Source organism: Anolis sagrei, chromosome 1, assembly GCF_037176765.1.
Source record: "Anolis sagrei isolate rAnoSag1 chromosome 1, rAnoSag1.mat, whole genome shotgun sequence".
NCBI classification, from domain to species: Eukaryota; Metazoa; Chordata; class Lepidosauria; order Squamata; family Dactyloidae; genus Anolis; species Anolis sagrei.
Window position 1 is genome coordinate 288,108,388 of NC_090021.1, and position 16,999 is coordinate 288,125,386.

At 38.5% G+C, this 16,999-nt stretch overlaps 1 protein-coding gene across 2 annotated transcripts in view; it reads right to left on the minus strand.

The window, feature by feature from the left end:
* Positions 1–1,612: 1,612 nt before the first annotated feature.
* Positions 1,613–16,999, minus strand: part of MGA (MAX dimerization protein MGA) — a 53,502-nt gene continuing 38,115 nt past the window's right edge. For both annotated transcript variants that reach the window (XM_060760787.2, XM_060760793.2), the window contains exons 19-26: positions 15,708–15,832; positions 14,824–14,872; positions 14,025–14,207; positions 11,262–11,373; positions 10,692–10,934; positions 10,125–10,292; positions 9,630–9,782; positions 1,613–5,357 (exon numbers count right to left, since the gene is read on the minus strand). In XM_060760787.2, coding sequence (XP_060616770.2) covers positions 4,144–5,357; positions 9,630–9,782; positions 10,125–10,292; positions 10,692–10,934; positions 11,262–11,373; positions 14,025–14,207; positions 14,824–14,872; positions 15,708–15,832 — 2,247 coding nt within the window. In that variant the 3' untranslated portion in view covers positions 1,613–4,143. The remainder of the gene's footprint in view (positions 5,358–9,629; positions 9,783–10,124; positions 10,293–10,691; positions 10,935–11,261; positions 11,374–14,024; positions 14,208–14,823; positions 14,873–15,707; positions 15,833–16,999) is intronic.

Here is a 16,999-nt window from a genome sequence, read left to right on the forward strand (position 1 = left end):
ATCACCTGGTGGCATCTACTTAAAACAACATAGCCTATTTTAAGCTACAATTTCTTGTGTTCCATAGATGGAATCACAGTAGTTAAAAGTTGATTAATAAGGATATACTTCTGTAGTGTGGATGACCCTCTGGACTCTGTCCACTCTCTCAGGACATATCAAAGTTCCTATCTGGTCCTAAAGAATCTTCTATTTCTGAGTTTAACTGTCAAACCTCAAACAGCACAGTAACTCATAAAAGCCCCAAATGCTTGGGGAAACAAAGAGCCAAACCCCATGTATCAGTTATTTTTTATATAACACTTGCAGTGAATAATTTCATTTTACATCCTGTTCACAGAAATCATTAGTAACTGTTGTCCTATTCAAAACAAATGACTTTTTTTTCTATAGAACTACAAGCTTGGTAGATGCAGGGAATGCTCTGGATGTTGCATATCTTGGTTTCAGTAAGGCCTTTTACGAAGTACCCCATGACCTTCTTGCAAGCAAACTAGTCAAATGTGGGCTGTGCAAGGCTAATGTTAGATGGATCTGTAATTGATTAAGAACCTGAACCCACAGGATGCTCACCAATGTTTCTATTTCATCCTGCAAAGAAGTGACTAGTAGAGTGCTGCAGAATTTGGTCCTGTTCTGTTCAACAACTTTATGGATGAAGGTTCAGAGGGCATGCTTATCAAATTTGCAGATGATACCAAATGAGGAGTGGTAGCTAATCAAAATGACCTTAACAGATTAGAGAACCTGGCCAAAACTAACAAAATGAATGTCAACAAGGACAAATGCAAGATGCTACACTTAGTCAGAAAAAATGAAATGCAAAAAATACAGAACGGGTGATGCCTGAGTCAACAACAAGTTGAACATGAGCCAACAGTGTAACACAACAGCTAAAAGGCCAATGGGATTTTGGGCTGCATCAAAAGAAGTAGTTTCTAGAGCAAGAGAAGTCACGGTGCCTTTGTATTCTGCTTTGGTTAGACCTCACCTGGAATAACGTGTCCAATTCTGGGCACTGCAATTCAAAAGAGATATTGATAAGCTAGTAGATTTCTAGAGACGGGCAACTAAAATGATCAAAGGTCTGGAAACCGTGCCCTATGAGGAGCATCTTAAAGCGCTAAGTATGTTTAGCCCGCAGAAGAGAAGGTTGAGAGGAGACATAATAGCCATGTATAAATATGTGAAAGGATGCCATAAGGAAGAGGGAGCAGGTTTGTTTTCTGCTGCCCTTGAAACCAGGACTCGGAGCAATGGGTTCAAATTAGAGGACAGGACATTCCATCTGAACATTAGGGAGAACTTCCTGACCATATGAGCTGTTCCACAGTGGAACTCTCTGCCTTGGGAGTGTGGTGAAAGCTCTTTCTTTGGAAGCTTTTAAACAGAGCCTGGATAGCCATTTGTCAGGAGTATTTTGATTGTGCTTTTCCTGCATGGCAGGGGGTTGGTCTAGATGATTCTATGAATCATGAATCATGATTCTATGATTCTATGACTTTATAACCCTTACTTTAGAATGGTAATGAGCAGAAGTCAACTTACGCCCATTAAAATTAGATGATTTTACATGGGTTCTATTCTAGAAATAATATTTTAAGACCAGCAGTGATTTGAAGACCATTTTAATTTTACAGACTCAGCCTCACATAGATTAATTTATACAAAAATACCAGTTTTTCAGAAGATACAGAAAAGGCAGAATATAGAGTAAAAACAGGATCTGACATTTTGCTATATTCTTAAAAACATTTCAGTTTATTTAAAGATGTATTTAAAAAATCAAATATCCAGTCTTGGTCAAATGAAAGTATGCCCACTACAGGGGTGTTGATTGATCATTTTATTACAAAGTCTTCCACTAAAAATCCATTGTCTTGCACTGTTATTTGTAACAGCATATACTTAATTTTCAATATTACCTTTGAAACAATATAGCTTGAAGTTTTTTTGCATTTCTAAAAACATTAAAACTGAGTATTCAAGTGATGAACGAAAAGTTTGACTATATGGGAAAAGGTAGTAAGAAGAAAAGGATTCAGTAAGATGAAAAGCATTATAAACAAAATTATAAAGAACATTTCCTCCCAATTATTCACTGTGCATTGTTATGTTACAAAGCACACAACCTTTCAGAACACATAATGACTTGTTAAAAGTTGTCTTTAATAGTGAATCTCTTTGCTAGACTCCTGGTAATTATTTTCAATTTTGCAGATGAGTTGAAGCAAATTATAACCACAAGGCAGTGAAGAAACAATATACAGAAACTTTTTTTTAAAGCTTGTAGCGTACTGACAGTTTAACTGTAATAAAGAAGGGGAAATAGCTGCCTAAATTATCTTGTGGAGAAATACACAGCATCATTTTTAATATACTAAAGCAATTCAATGTGACACTTGTACCAGAATTTAGTTTTGATTTTTTAAAAATAGTTTCCTTTCCAAATCCTAAGGCACTGAATAGATATTGTGAAGCAGTGGAAACTCAATACATGAAATTTAAATGCACAAGAAAATGTCTCTAGTGGCAGAGTAAAACATGTTTGTTTTTTTTAATCACTGCGGCTCTTAACACTATCAACTTTTTTCCCCTGTATGATTTTTATTATGATGAAGCCAATAAGTTTGCATAATTTATTTTATGCCTTGAAGTTGGCCCAAAATAGGTACGAATGCTTTGTGGATTTTGTATTTTGTTGTACATTCTTTTCAGTACTTTATAGAATTATGAAGTCAAAGATTTTAAAGGTGGAGGGCAGAACTACAAACACAATGATTTTGGGGAGACGAATATAATGCTACCAGAGGGACTCCAAATACTTCTTGTAACTTTATGTAAAAACTGTATGGGCTAAAAATCCTGTTAGTGCCATATATACTTTGAATTAATGCAATACAGTGTATAATCTCTGTACTTATCACATGTAATTTCATTTAAATATAGACAACTTAGGGCCCTTCCACAAAGCCCTATATCCCAGAATATCAAGGCAGCAAATCCCACATTATCTGAGTGTGGACTCGGATAACCCAGTTCAAAGCAGATGTTGTGGGATTTTCTGCCTTGATATTCTGGGATATAGGGCTGTGTGGAAAGGCCCTTACACACAGTTGGAATGAGTGGGGCTTTCATGAACACTATGGAACTGAAGGGCAGTTTCCGTATTTAAAAGTTCAGTACCTCTCTCAGTCCTAGGCACAGGAAATAGGCATTTCTAATATGACTGAGTCAGAACAAGGGGTGAGAAGCTTAATATTTTATGCTAAACAAGAATGGAGGTCTACATTCTTCATACAACCTAGAAAAAATCTTACTATAATAAAATGAAGTGCAGCAATTTTCAGACATCATGTAACAGTGATTGACCAGATCACTAGGATGTTTCACAAGCATTCTTTTTTGTAACATCATTCACACACACACACACACACACCTTTTTCCATTGATGGAAAGTTTCATTACTTTACATATTTACAAGAAAATTCTGTACAAAAATATAAAGTGTTTTATAGTTTGAAATTCCCTTCACATTTATCAGCTCATAAGTGAAAAGATTACCTTCCAACTATTTAATTAACGCACATTATACAAGAGCAAAATATATCTCATCAACTGCCTTATTTTGAGCTTCTGAATTCATAATATGGAAAGAATTATGCATACAAATAATTTACATTCCTGAATATTTTCTGAAATGCTAAAAACATGTTTAAAATTAATTTTATAACATACTTCATGTGACTGTGTCAGACAAAAAGAAGGAGAGCGAAGACAACTTTCCTATCTTTCAAAAATCTCTCTTGGATATGAGCTAAGCAATTGTTTTATCACTAGAATTGTCTCTGGCATGCTAAAAGGCAATTCGCTCTTCTAAACCATGTTAAAATGTTTTTTGTAAGAGTGCTACGAATTTACAGCCAAAGTGGGCATCCTTGTAATTTTCTGGCTAGTGTCTTCCTCATTTCTTTTGATATTCTAGGCCGAAGTCAAATATTCACCCAGCCTTCTAAATCACATGGACACGTTATAATATATGCACATGTAAAGATGGATGCTGGAGTACACCACATGCTCAATAATCTAGACTAATTGCGAAAGGTCCTAATAAATACAAAACAAATTAACAAAATCAAAATACTATTTTGATTTTTTAGCTGCAGAGGTTAACATGAGCACTGCTTTAGGATCCAGATTTGGACCACTCATTGGTTCTGTGGTTTTCATCTCTTTCGCAGAAACAGGTGCCAACAAAGGCATCGTCTTGGTGTTGTGTCCTTCAGAATCTAATGAAAAGGTAACAGTTTTTAAGCCAAGTGGTGCCAATTTGGGCATGGGTCTCCATGCCATGTCTGAGGTGGACGCATCTAGGTTAGTTTTCATCTGCAGAATGGGAGGCGACACACTTCTCGTCCTTGTCAGGGATCCCACATTTTTCCTACTTCCATCTCTATTTTCTGTTCTTAGGTCAGGATGTGAGTTCTTTACTTCAGATCCTAACATGATCAAAGTGTCAGACTGAACTGAAGCCCCTCCTGAGTTCCTGTTACCTTCAGGTAGATCATCATCACTCAAGTGAAGCAAGAGAGGAGTTATGGAACCAGAACTCTCTCGGACGCCAGAAGGGTCTTTAAAGTGCCTATCCACTGCACCAAATTGAAAAGAAGAAGCACCTCCAGTTGCTAATTCCTGATGACTTTCCATATCTTTTAGAGAAAAGCCAGAACTTAAGGAATTTGGAAGGTCAGCCATGTCAGAGACATCGTCATTCAACTGCTGATTGAGAAATGCAATTTCATTGAGAAGCGAAGTGAGAGTTTCATCTGTATCGTCACTCTCTACATCTATCAAGTCATTTGCATCCAGGGCTGATTCATGTATTGCAGAAGCTACTTTCTGCAGTTCTGTTTCTAATCCAGAATTCCTGGGTACCGGAAGTTTTTGGAATGTGGAATTATTTGACATCTGACAATCATTTCCCTTCCCTGTCAGTTTTACTCTTTTCTTAATGCCAGAAAACTCTTCAACGTTGACTTCTGTTGTATAAGATGCCGAGGATCCCTTTAAACTAGACACACTGACTATTTGAGGAAAACTACCTTTTCTCCCACGAAAATCTTGTGCTGTTCGAGTGGCATTTTGCCCTTTTCCAGAAGAAGCTTGGCGTTTTTCTTCAGAGAGAAATTTGGTTGTTACCTGTGATACTACTTGAAAGGAAGGTTCTGATTCCCGAGAATCAGCCTGCAGTGTAACACGGGAATTCTTATTTATATCCGGGTTTAAACTTGCATCTTCTTTGGTAGCAAGGGATGTCACATTTACTATCCGGGGCATCATGAAAGAATCTTCATTTTCTGGAAACCCGAAAAAATAAGACCTATTAGATTAATGGTGACAAGAGTCTGCTTTTTCCAATTATTATCACTGGCGCAGATTTATAGCAAGAGATAACAGAAGATAATTAGCCGTTACTCATATTACCGTCTTTTCCGGCATACAAGGCGATTGGGGGTATAAGACAACCCTCAACTTTTAAAGATAAAATACAGAGTTAGGGATATATTTGCCGTTTAAGACTACCCAACACTATGCCACCACAGCATATGCTGCTCTCCTTTCAAGGACCCCCTCCGCCCTTGCCACTCACCTCCTCCGAAGGTCACTGGGCTTGCCTAGGCCCAAGGAAGTGCCTCCGGATGACGACTTCCAGCAGCCCTGGGTGGTGGCGTGCCTTAGATATGTTCGCTGAGGAATTCTTGGAGCCGTAGTTCCCTGATTCCTACTGCTCCCCGAATGCCTCAGCGAGCACATCCACGGCATGCTGCCATACAGGGTTGCTGGGAGTCGTCATCCAGAGGTGCAAGGAAGCACCTCCGGATGAAATGAGAGTGGGGAGAGCTGCGGGGGCCGCAGGGAAAACCCAGCGGGCCATCACCCCCAGCTGGTCTCCATGGCAATGTGGCCTGCCATTCCCCCCCCCCCCCCCCCATGCCCTCCCTCCCTCTGCACCATTAAGGGAGATTTTTTCTTTTATTATTATTATTTTAATTTATACCCGGCGTACTAGACGAGCCCGACTTTTCATAAGATTTTCCAGGCTTAAAAAGTTCTCCAGTACGCCGGAAAATACAGTAATTAGAAATAGTAATGTGAGTGCTCTACTTCTCAGCCCCTTGAAAGCTACATACTATACCTTAAAGACCACCATTTCACAGTGAAACTTAGCAAAGAAAACAAGCAGTCCTTTTTTTTTTTAAATAATCTTTATTAATTTTGATATGATACAGCATGTTAAAAAAATTTAAAAATACAATCTAAGGGGCGGAAAGTGGGGGAGGGAAAGGAAAAGGAAGAAGGAGGGAAGGGATGGGGGATATGGGAGGAGGGGGGGTCTGCAAGGTGTTGGGGGGGGGGAGAGGGGCTGTGAAGGAGGGTTACAATGTGTAAAATGTTGCCCATTACAGCGTTCTGTCGGGACCCTCAGGGTATTGTGTCTTTCCACACCGACGGTGTTAGGAAAGACCAAATCCTGGGTGTCCGCAATGCGCCATATGGCGCCTAAGTCATGTTCGGGGCTCTATGCTACTTAGATCTTGGGGTGGGGGGTAGGGTTAAAAGAGCTTCCGTTTAGAATCCACACGGAGTATTCTATATTCCTCTGTCGCGGTCCAATTAAGGTCGCATGGACAGCTTCGCACCGCAACCTTCATTAGTTGATGTCTGTTGTGTCTCCTCTTAATTTGGCTCCTTATCTATTCCGGCGTTTCTCTGCCTATCGTAATCATCGAATTTAGACCAGTCTGTTTGTCTGACTGGTCTGCCGGAGCTCGATCTCAACAGGTATGTCAGCTTGTCCATATCTCTTATTTCTAAGATTTTATCCATCCATTCTTCTGTACTAGGTATGTGATCTGTCTTCCAGTGCCTTGCCAGGACTATTCTCGCGGCAGTGGTGATATATGTCCAGATTATATCCTCTTCGCTGTTGAGTTTGAAGCCGTCATCTGTTAGTCCCAGAACAAAGTATTCTGGTTTTATGGGGATTTTCCTTTTAAATATCTTTTGGGCCTCGTTCTGGAATTTTCTCCAGAATTTCTGTACCCTCGGGCACGACCACCACATATGGAAGTACGTTCCCAGGAGGGTCTTACATTTCCAACAGGAATTCTGGTATCTTGAGTACATTTGGCTTAATTTACAAGGTGTTAAGTACCAACGATGGAAGGTTTTTAGCCAATTTTCTTTTAATGCGGTGGCGTACGTATACTTCAGCTTCTTGTTCCACATTATCTGCCATTCCGTTATCTTTATTGGGCGTCCGATATTTTTGGCCCATAAGGTCATACAGTTTTTTATTTCCTCAGTCTCTGTTTCCCAGGTCAGCAATTGGTTGTATAGCTTGGAGATGGTTCTTCTTTCCGTTTTCCAGATTGCTTCCCACGGAGCTCCCTTTTCTTCAAACCCGAGTTTCAGATCCGCCTTATATAGTTCTCGGAGTTGATGATACTGCAACCATGTCAGTTTTTTTAAGGAATGCACCAGATCTTCTTCTTGTTTCAGAATCCACGCGTTGTCACTCTTGCTTTTGATTAACAGGTCTCCGTACGTCGGCCATTGTTGCCAGCCGAGTAGGCGCCTTTGATTTGCCTCAAGGGGCGACAGCCATAGGGGAGTTTTATTGTAAAAGTATTTTTTGTATTTTATCAAAACTTTTAATAGAGCTGATCTTATGAAATGGTTTCTAAAATTGCTCTCTATTTTTGCCCTATCGTACCATAGGTACGCGTGCCACCCCACTCTGAGATTGAAACCTTCTAAAGTTAAGATGTTTGCTCTTCTGAGAGTAATCCAATCTTTTACCCAGGAGAGGGCACATGCCTCGAAGTAGACTCTCAGACTAGGAAGCCCAAAGCCCCCTCTTTCTTTCCTATCTATCATAATACGTTGCTTCAGCCTAGGCTTCTTCCCATTCCAAATGAATTTAGTTATGTCTCTGTTCCATTGCTCAAAGATTTTGTTGTTGCGAATTATCGGTAGATTCTGATATAGGTAGAGTAGTCTGGGCAGGATGTTCATCTTGATCAGACCTATTCTTCCTAGCAGGGAGAGTTTTAACGGTTTCCATTTGGTCAGATCTTCTTTCACCTTTTTCCAAGCCGGTTCGTAATTGTTTTGAAACAGCTGAGCGTTTTTGGCCGTGATCCAGATCCCGAGATATTTTATCTTTTTGGCGACAGTCAGACTCGATTTCCTTTTCAGTTCTTCCTTCATGTCAGCTGACATATTTTTTGTTAATAGGGTTGTTTTGTTTTTATTAATTTTGAATCCCGATACCTTGCCGTATCTTTCTAGCGTGTCCATCCAGCCCTGGATGTTGTTGACCGGGTCGTCTATTATGCAGATGACATCATCTGCGTAAGCTCTGATCTTATAGTCTTGGTTATCGATCCTCAGGCCTTTAATATTTTTGTCTTCTTTGATTGATTTTAGAAGGGTTTCCAAGGCCATAATGAAGAGGAGCGGGGACAAAGGACACCCCTGTCTGGTACCTTTGGATATCTTTATAGCTTCCGAGAGTTGGGAGTTTATTAACAGTCTTCCCTCTTGTTTTGAGTATATAGCCTCGATGGCATTCCTGAAGGCGAATCCGATGTCTATTTCTCCTAGCAGATGTTTCATAAATTTCCAGCTTAGGTGGTCGAAAGCTTTTTCGGCATCCAATGATAGCAATGCTAACTTCTTCTGGATGTTATAATCATAGTACTCTATGGTGTTGATTATTGTTCTTAAGTTGTCTTTAGTGCTTCTACCAGGGAGGAATCCCGCCTGTTCCTCTCCTATCCACGTGACAAGTAGGCCTTTTAGTCTTTTGGCAAGGATGGTTGCAAAGATTTTATAATCCGCATTAAGTAGGGATATTGGTCTATAGTTATGTATGTCAGCTTGCTCAGAGTTTCCTTTCCTAATTAGGACAATTTCTGCTTCCTTCCAGGAGTCTGGGATCTGGCCTGAGCTCAAGGCCAGATTTAGCACCTTTTGGAGGTACGGGAGAAGTTCTTCTTTCAGCGTCTTGTAGAAACAGGCCGTGAAACCATCTGGACCCGGCGCTTTGGAAAAACAGGCTTAAAAAGTTCTCCAGTACGCCGGAAAATACAGTAATTAGAAATAGTAATGTGAGTGCTCTACTTCTCAGCCCCTTGAAAGCTACATACTATACCTTAAAGACCACCATTTCACAGTGAAACTTAGCAAAGAAAACAAGCAGTCCTTAAGGCATTATTTTAACTGTTGCCAAGCTGATACCTTCAGTGCCATTGACACTGGTAAAGAATAAAAAATGAAGGCTTCCTCAAATTAATATGGAAGTACTATGAAGGAATGATCCCAATGTATTCAGGCAAGCCACTTCCCAAAAGTGAATCCAAAGCTTTGGGGCGATATCACAGAGATGTGGTTTAGCGAAACCTTGACAGATGCAAAAGTTATAAACCACCTCATCTCATAGCAAAGAAAACAAAACAAAACAAAACATGCAGAGTGAACTGTGCTATTTTCCTCCCACATAAAGCATGTCAAATCAAATCCAACCCAATCTTTAAAAAATCCTGCATAAATGTAAAATGTACCTGATGTAAGCTCTGGAGTTTTCTGGGCAACTGCAGTGGCATTGTTACCAGCCACAGAAGATAGTGCAATAGGAAGTGTAGCAGCAGGGAAGATGCCTTTTACTTGCACTGGTACTGCTGAGCTTGGCAACTGAATCATCACAGAAGCAACACCTTATAGAAGGGGGAATAACTGATGAATGTTTAAATACACGGTGAAGGAATCTAAAATTATTTAGGGCAGTTCTATGGTAAGCTTTAATATATAATGAAACGAATACAACTGTTGAGTCCAGTGACATAACATCATACATTTTGGCTTAACAGGTACAATCAATATGCTTATACAGTTTTTTTTTCCATTTTAAAACCAACTGTCTACTCTTTTACAGACAGTGTTACATTTTTGCTATTTTAGATATACTTTAAATGCAATGATTAAAAAACAGAATTGCAAGAAAACATATGGCACTAAGTGGGATTATTTGACTACTTAATTAAAAAAATTGAATTTACCTGGCTGTGTTGTCCCATTAGTGCTATCAATTTCTGACTTGAGTTCAGTTTGCAGGGGGAAGGAAGCAAACTGTCCGGACACTAAGGGACTCTTTAAGGCAAGAACCTGGCCATTTGCAGTCATTACTAGACTTGCATTTGTTAAAGTCACATGAGAAGATGCATCTCCTGCAAAGAAGCCAAAACAAAGGAGTACAGAGATATTTATCTACAGGAAAAAGTCACGCACGTGCACAGATATAACTCAATCAGTATTTACTTCACTAACCAGACTCCTGGAATGCAAGGAAGTAACTCCTCATATTTTTTAATAATAGCTAATTATTGAAATTATTCTGAACACAATAAAAAATTGTGGCAATATTAAATAAAATCCAAAGAAGAAGATTAAGGGATCACAAATATTATTATACAGATTATCACAGGCTAAATGATGATAATATTCTCCAATGGTATTGCCTTTCTGATTAATAAATTGCTTTACATCTTTAATTGTATCTTCTGTAACAAAACAAAAAAAACCATGGAAATACAATGTTTCTAACACCCCTTTTTACTTTAGCCCACCTGTGACATAACTTCCTTTCCTGGAAAGAATCAGTGGTTTTGTACGCCTGGTTGAAACAATCACCGGTTTCATGTCTTTATCTGGAGAAGAAGAACTGTCTTCCACAGAAGGTTTAGCAGTTTCAGTAGTTTCGCAAGTTGCTGTAGGCTTTTCTTGCTTATTTTGCTTCGTTTTTTGTTCTACCGCTTTTTGTTTGGCATAAATGTATTCTAGCTTCTTCAAGACTACTTCCTGGGTCTTGCCTAGTGAGGAAAAATAGGAATGTTTCCCTTTATATAGTATTCAAAAACATGAATGATAAAAGCTCTCAGATAGGCCAAAATTGTACAGATATCCCTTCTAATCCAGAAAATACAATATTGTATATTACAAAAATGGCAGCACTTACTATATACAAATGTTCATTATATTTTTGTGGTCTAATTTCACATCTAATAACATTTCATATATTTGAAATCTAACCCTTGTACTTAGATCAGAGCTCCCATATTGCTGACCACTTGAAACTATCTGTATTCAACCCTTAGCATTTAGGTTTTAGCCATCCTTTCTTTTAGATGTCATCTCACCTGAAAGTGTCGAAACTTTACGAATCAAGGTCTCTTGCTTGCGCATCAATAGGTTTTTCTGACCTTTTAGTTTATCTGCCTGATCTGTTAGTCCCTGGATTTCATCAAAGGCCTGAAAAAAATCAAGACCTGTTATTATATTCCATTGATCTAGTTGAATGTGTCCAAATATCTTTAGATGACAGCAAATAAACAATGTCTCTGTGTGCCTAAATGGTCTTTCTTATTCTGTCAATACAGATTTTCACAGATCTTCTGATATCCAATGAATGACATCTTTTTCAAATGATTGAATAAGTTTTGGACAAAATGTTAGTTGTTCCAATGTTAAACTTAATCTTGACACCTAATACAGATTGTGAAATAAATGATAGATCAATAGTCAAGAACAAGGTATCTTCATGAAAATTGCACAGGTTCAGATTCACTGACAACAATGACATTTTTGATTCTCACCTTGCTAAGAAAAGACCACTAGATGACACCTTAAAAGTAAATAATCTTAGTGAGGTGTCCTGTGGCAACAGACCTTGTAAAAGAGTTCAGTACTAAAATCAAATCCCATTAAGGTAAGCTGTGGATTGTTGGTAGTGCCCGTAAAGTTGCTTCTCTTCAAATATGTTTAACAGGAGGATTTGCTGTGGCAGGCCTCGCTTATTGACAATACAGAAGACAATGTTGCTACGGTTTCTACTCAGTGTGTTAAATTGTAACCATTTATCCACTCTGTAAAAAGGATAAGATACTACTTATCTGCATTTATACAGTAACACTGGATTTGATTCACACCACTTTTGGAAGACTCTCCAAGTGGTTTCATATATACATTGTGTCAACTGGTACCTAGAAGCCAAAACTGTATTAATAATCAGTTCTGTGTATTTTATTTATTTGGTAACATTAGAGTCATCCCTTTTCATTGGTCTCATGGCGGAAACAGAAGAACGGCCTGCCTCAGGGGAGCGTGCTTGCTCCATCCATGTTCAACATCTACACAAATGACCAGCCACTGCCAGAAGCGACTGAGAGTTTCATCTATGTTGATGATCGTGCCATTACCGCTCAAGCAGGGAGCTTTGAGATGGTTGAACAGAAGCTCTCCGAAGCTCTAGGTGCTCTAACTGCCTACTACAGGGAAAACCAACTGATCCCTAATCCATCGAAAACACAGACATGTGCCTTTCACCTTAAGAACAGACAAGCATCCCGAGCTTTGAGGATTACCTGGGAAGGAATCCCATTGGAGCATTGCAGCGCACCCAAATACCTGGGAGTCACTCTGGACCGTTCTCTGACCTACAAGAAGCACTGCCTGAACATCAAACAAAAAGTGGGTGCTAGAAACAATATCATACGAAAGCTGACTGGCACAACCTGGGGATCACAACCAGACACAGTGAAGACATCTGCCCTTGAGCTATACTACTCTGCTGTTGAGTACGCATGCCCAGTGTGAAACACATCTCACCACACTAAAATAGTGGATGTGGTTCTTAATGAGACATGCCGCATTATCACGGGGTGTCTGTGCCCTACACCACTGGAGAAATTACACTGCCTAGCCGGTATTGCACCACCTGACATCCGCCGGGAAGTAGCAGCCAATAGTGAAAGGACCAAGGCAGAGACATCTCCAGCTCATCCCTTGTTTGGGTATCAGACAGCACGTCAACGACTCAAATCAAGAAATAGTTTTCTTAGATCTAGAGACACTCGCTGGAACACCTCAGCAAGCGAGAGTTCAAAAGTGGCAGGCTCAAACCCAGCACCTCAATCCGTGGGTGATACCAGATGAGAGACTCCCCCCTGGGCACACAGAAGACTGGGCGACTTGGAAGGCGCTGAACAGACTGCGCTCTGGCACCACAAGATGCAGAGCCAATCTTAAGAAATGGGACTACAGGGTGGAATCCACGGCATGCGAGTGTGGAGAAGAGCAAACCACTGACCACCTGCTGCAATGCACCCTGAGCCCTGCCACATGCACGATGTAGGACCTTCTTGCGGCAACACCAGAGGCACTCCAAGAGGCCAGATACTGGTCAAAGGACATTTAATCAGCTACCAAGTTTGCAAAATTTGTGTTTTGTTTTTTTTATCTGTTTGTTTATGTTCTTCTGTTAGAAATGTAACACAATGTTCTGGTTGCGGATGACACGATAAATAAAAATTGGTCTCATGAAAATATGTAATGACCTCATGTGAACTCTCACTTATGGGACTTCACTGAATTATTGAAAGTAAATTTCCTAGTACTCTGGACAGATGCCTTAAATCTACTACCATCTCTTCCCTCAATTTTTCCTACTTCTTTTTAAAATTATTTTTTGCTTTCTCTCACTTGAAAGAAAAACACAGGCCTTCTGTGTGTTTATTTCTTCTCCAATATTGTCTTTGTCCTTTTTGTTCACAAATAATTATAACACGTATTTATTGCTAGCGGTCATCTTAAAAAGGCATTCCCACCCTTCCTCTAGATTTTTGTTTTTTGCTGTGACATGAATATGCATGAAATAAAATGAAGAAAAGTGTTTTCTTCAGAGTGACCATTTTTTATTTAAAAATACAACTTCTGTAGGTTTAAAATACAAATAGCTCAACTGATGGACTAAAACTAATACAACTGAACTTAATTTCTTTAACCAGGTGACTGCTTTCCTTAACATATTATTTATAAGCATTTAAAATTTGTAATCCACTACTCTATACATAACTCTGTCCAACAACAATCTTTCAAACATAAATAAACTCTGAAATACTGACTTGTTTGAGGAGGAAGCATTTGGACACTTTGGGGAAAGACTGTAATCCCAAAGTTTCCTTCAAATTTTCAAAGAGCCCCCTCATTTCCTTCCGACGGCGTCGTTCATTTGCTGTGTGTGTTTGGCGGTAGGAAGAAAAGACCTTTTCTGTATTCTTTGGCTTTTTGTTTGAGGACTCAGACAGCTGCAAATAAAGAGAAAGTAACTGTGAACACTTAAAAATGAATTACGCATCCAAAATAATAATCTGTATTATTATTAACTATGTATCTAGACATAGCTCTGTTTTCCAACTGGACAGTCCTATGAAGCAATAATGGTTGAAGAGCTATCTGATATTGGAAATGGTACATGTAAAATGATGACACCCTGCAGGAACTCGGGGAACAGCTTACATTTCATAGAAAGGATAAGGATCTAAACATCACATATGAGCAATGCCCTGAACAAAGTCATCTAGTCTTATGGCTCTTCCTCTTATGTTTCTATCCTAATATTTCACTACCTCCTGCTGCCTGTGTTACTTGTAGCACATATTGCAAACTGACTGTTAGTAATATAGATGCCAAAGAACTCATTTTGTTTTCTTACTTTCACCATTCATGGTCCACAGTACTGCTTATCACTCATTAAGAAACAAACATGCGGAAGAGAGAGCAAAAACACAGAACAAGATTTATATTTAGTAAAAGCAGTCATCATGTTTTGTTCAGCCATTATTGAGAATATAAGTATAAATAATACAACTCTGAATTGATAATATACATTGTGAAGATAACTTATGAGTAACAACGTATTACCTTAGCAGCTGAGGCAGTCGTTTGAGCAGAAGAGTCACGAACAAGGTGCCTAGAGAATAAAAATGAACTTATTTTGGTATGAGGATTTCTATTTAAGGACTCAGAGAGTATTAAATATACAAAATAGACTTTGTGACATTTCTAAAAATGTAGATTTTTGGGAAATAAATCAGTAAAATACAGTAGAATTCATCCCAAAGATGACAATCATGAAGTAAACACTAAACCACTTCCACAAACTCTGATTTCTATTGTAAATCTTGTGTTTTCTTTTCAAAGTGAGTAATATTTCCCATCATTTCTTTTAATTTAATTTAATTTTAGAACGATTTATATTTAAAAAGTGATTATGCTCAAAAGAAAATTCATCTGATTTTTAACCAAGCTAAAAGCAATTTAACCTAATAACCCAAATTTGTTATAGATAAATTACTGAGCCAACACGCTTAAATATCAAGTCCAAAACAACATGGGCAATCTGCCTGCAGAAAGACACCTCCAAGTGGAGATGTGAAAAGGAGAAAGTGTAATTTTAAAAAAACAAACAAACTAGAAAGTTTTTACATGAGGTACACATGGAAAGGGAATGGTGTAGAAGATATACTCCTTTCTGACTGATATAATAGGAACTAGACCAAGATTATTAAGTATACATTAGGCCAAACCTGGAGTCTATTGATTGCTTTGAATGATTCCAGAAAAAAAGATGATGGACTAAATCCAGTGTTAACAGTTTCCGTAGAACTTTCCTCCCATTTTGATTTCAGACCATTTAAAACTAGCTTTGGAGATTTTCCAGCCCTTCTAGTTCTGGGGATGCGAAAAATGCCCCCATCCCTCCATTTTGTCACCACAACATCACCACCACAACAACATAAGCTTACAATTGCTTGGACTGTGCAACATGCGCAGCTATAGATTTCAGGCGAGCTATATTAAATTTCTCTTTAAGTTCTTCTACAGTCTCAATGTCCACATTCTCCTCAACTCCACTGGATTCACTTTCATCCTGTAACAGAGCAATAAAATATTGACACTCCTGTACAGGTCATATTAATTTAAAATGCTAATTTTAAAAAATCAAATCAAAAGTAAATCCCTCCCCAGAAACAACAACTGAAAATTCTCCCTAATGTATGTATAGGGTTCCAAGACTGCCCCAGATAGGAACATCTTTGCTTTCTGATAATTATTCAAGTATTTTGTTTCATGCACAAAATTATTGAAAAGATTGTGTATAAATTTGCCTTCAGGCTATGCATGTATGTTATATATGTAACATAAATGACTTTCATGTTTAGATCTAGATTCTATCTGCAAGACATCTCATTATGTGCATGCAAATATTTCAAAATCTGAAAAACTCTGAAACAAGGAAAACTTTTGGTCCCAACTATTTCAGGCAAGAGATACTCAAACTGTAGTAATTATTAGGATCATGCCGATATATTCATAAAGAGAAAATTCTGATCAAAATTAATTTAGAATTACTGCAAATCTGCCACAGAATACTTCAGTGACCACAGCCCAACAAATGGTGTGAATCAACATATTGGTGAGAATGAAAAGACAAACGAAAGAGTTATCACAAAATGAATGGGTCATTGTCTGTAAATGCAACTGTTTCCCCAAGTGAATTGTTCAATTTCAGGTACTATTGATGGTAATGAACTAATTATTAACTCAGAATAATGGAATCATAGAGTTGGAAGAGACATTGTGGGTCATCCAGTCCAACCTCCTGCCAAGAAGCAGAAACATCACATTCAAAGCACTCCTGACAGATGGCCATCCAGCCTCTGCTTAAAAGACTCCAAAGAAGGAGCCTCCACCACACTTTATTGATATCCCACATTTTTCCCAATACAGGGGCTCAATCTAACCTACACATTTAAAAGATTTCAATGAAAAACATCAATGAAAAACATTTAAACTGTATTAAAATATTAGCTATATTACAACATTCTGAATATATCTTTAAAAAATAATAAGCCATGTAATTTAAAACAATATGTATTGCTGTGAGTTTTTCAGGCTGTACGATCATGTTTCAGTAGAATTCTCTCCTGACATTTTGCCTGCACCTGTGGGTGGCATCTTTTTCTGAAGACATTGCCAGTCACAGATGCAGGTGACATGACAGGAGAAAATGCTACAGAACATGGCCATGCAGCCT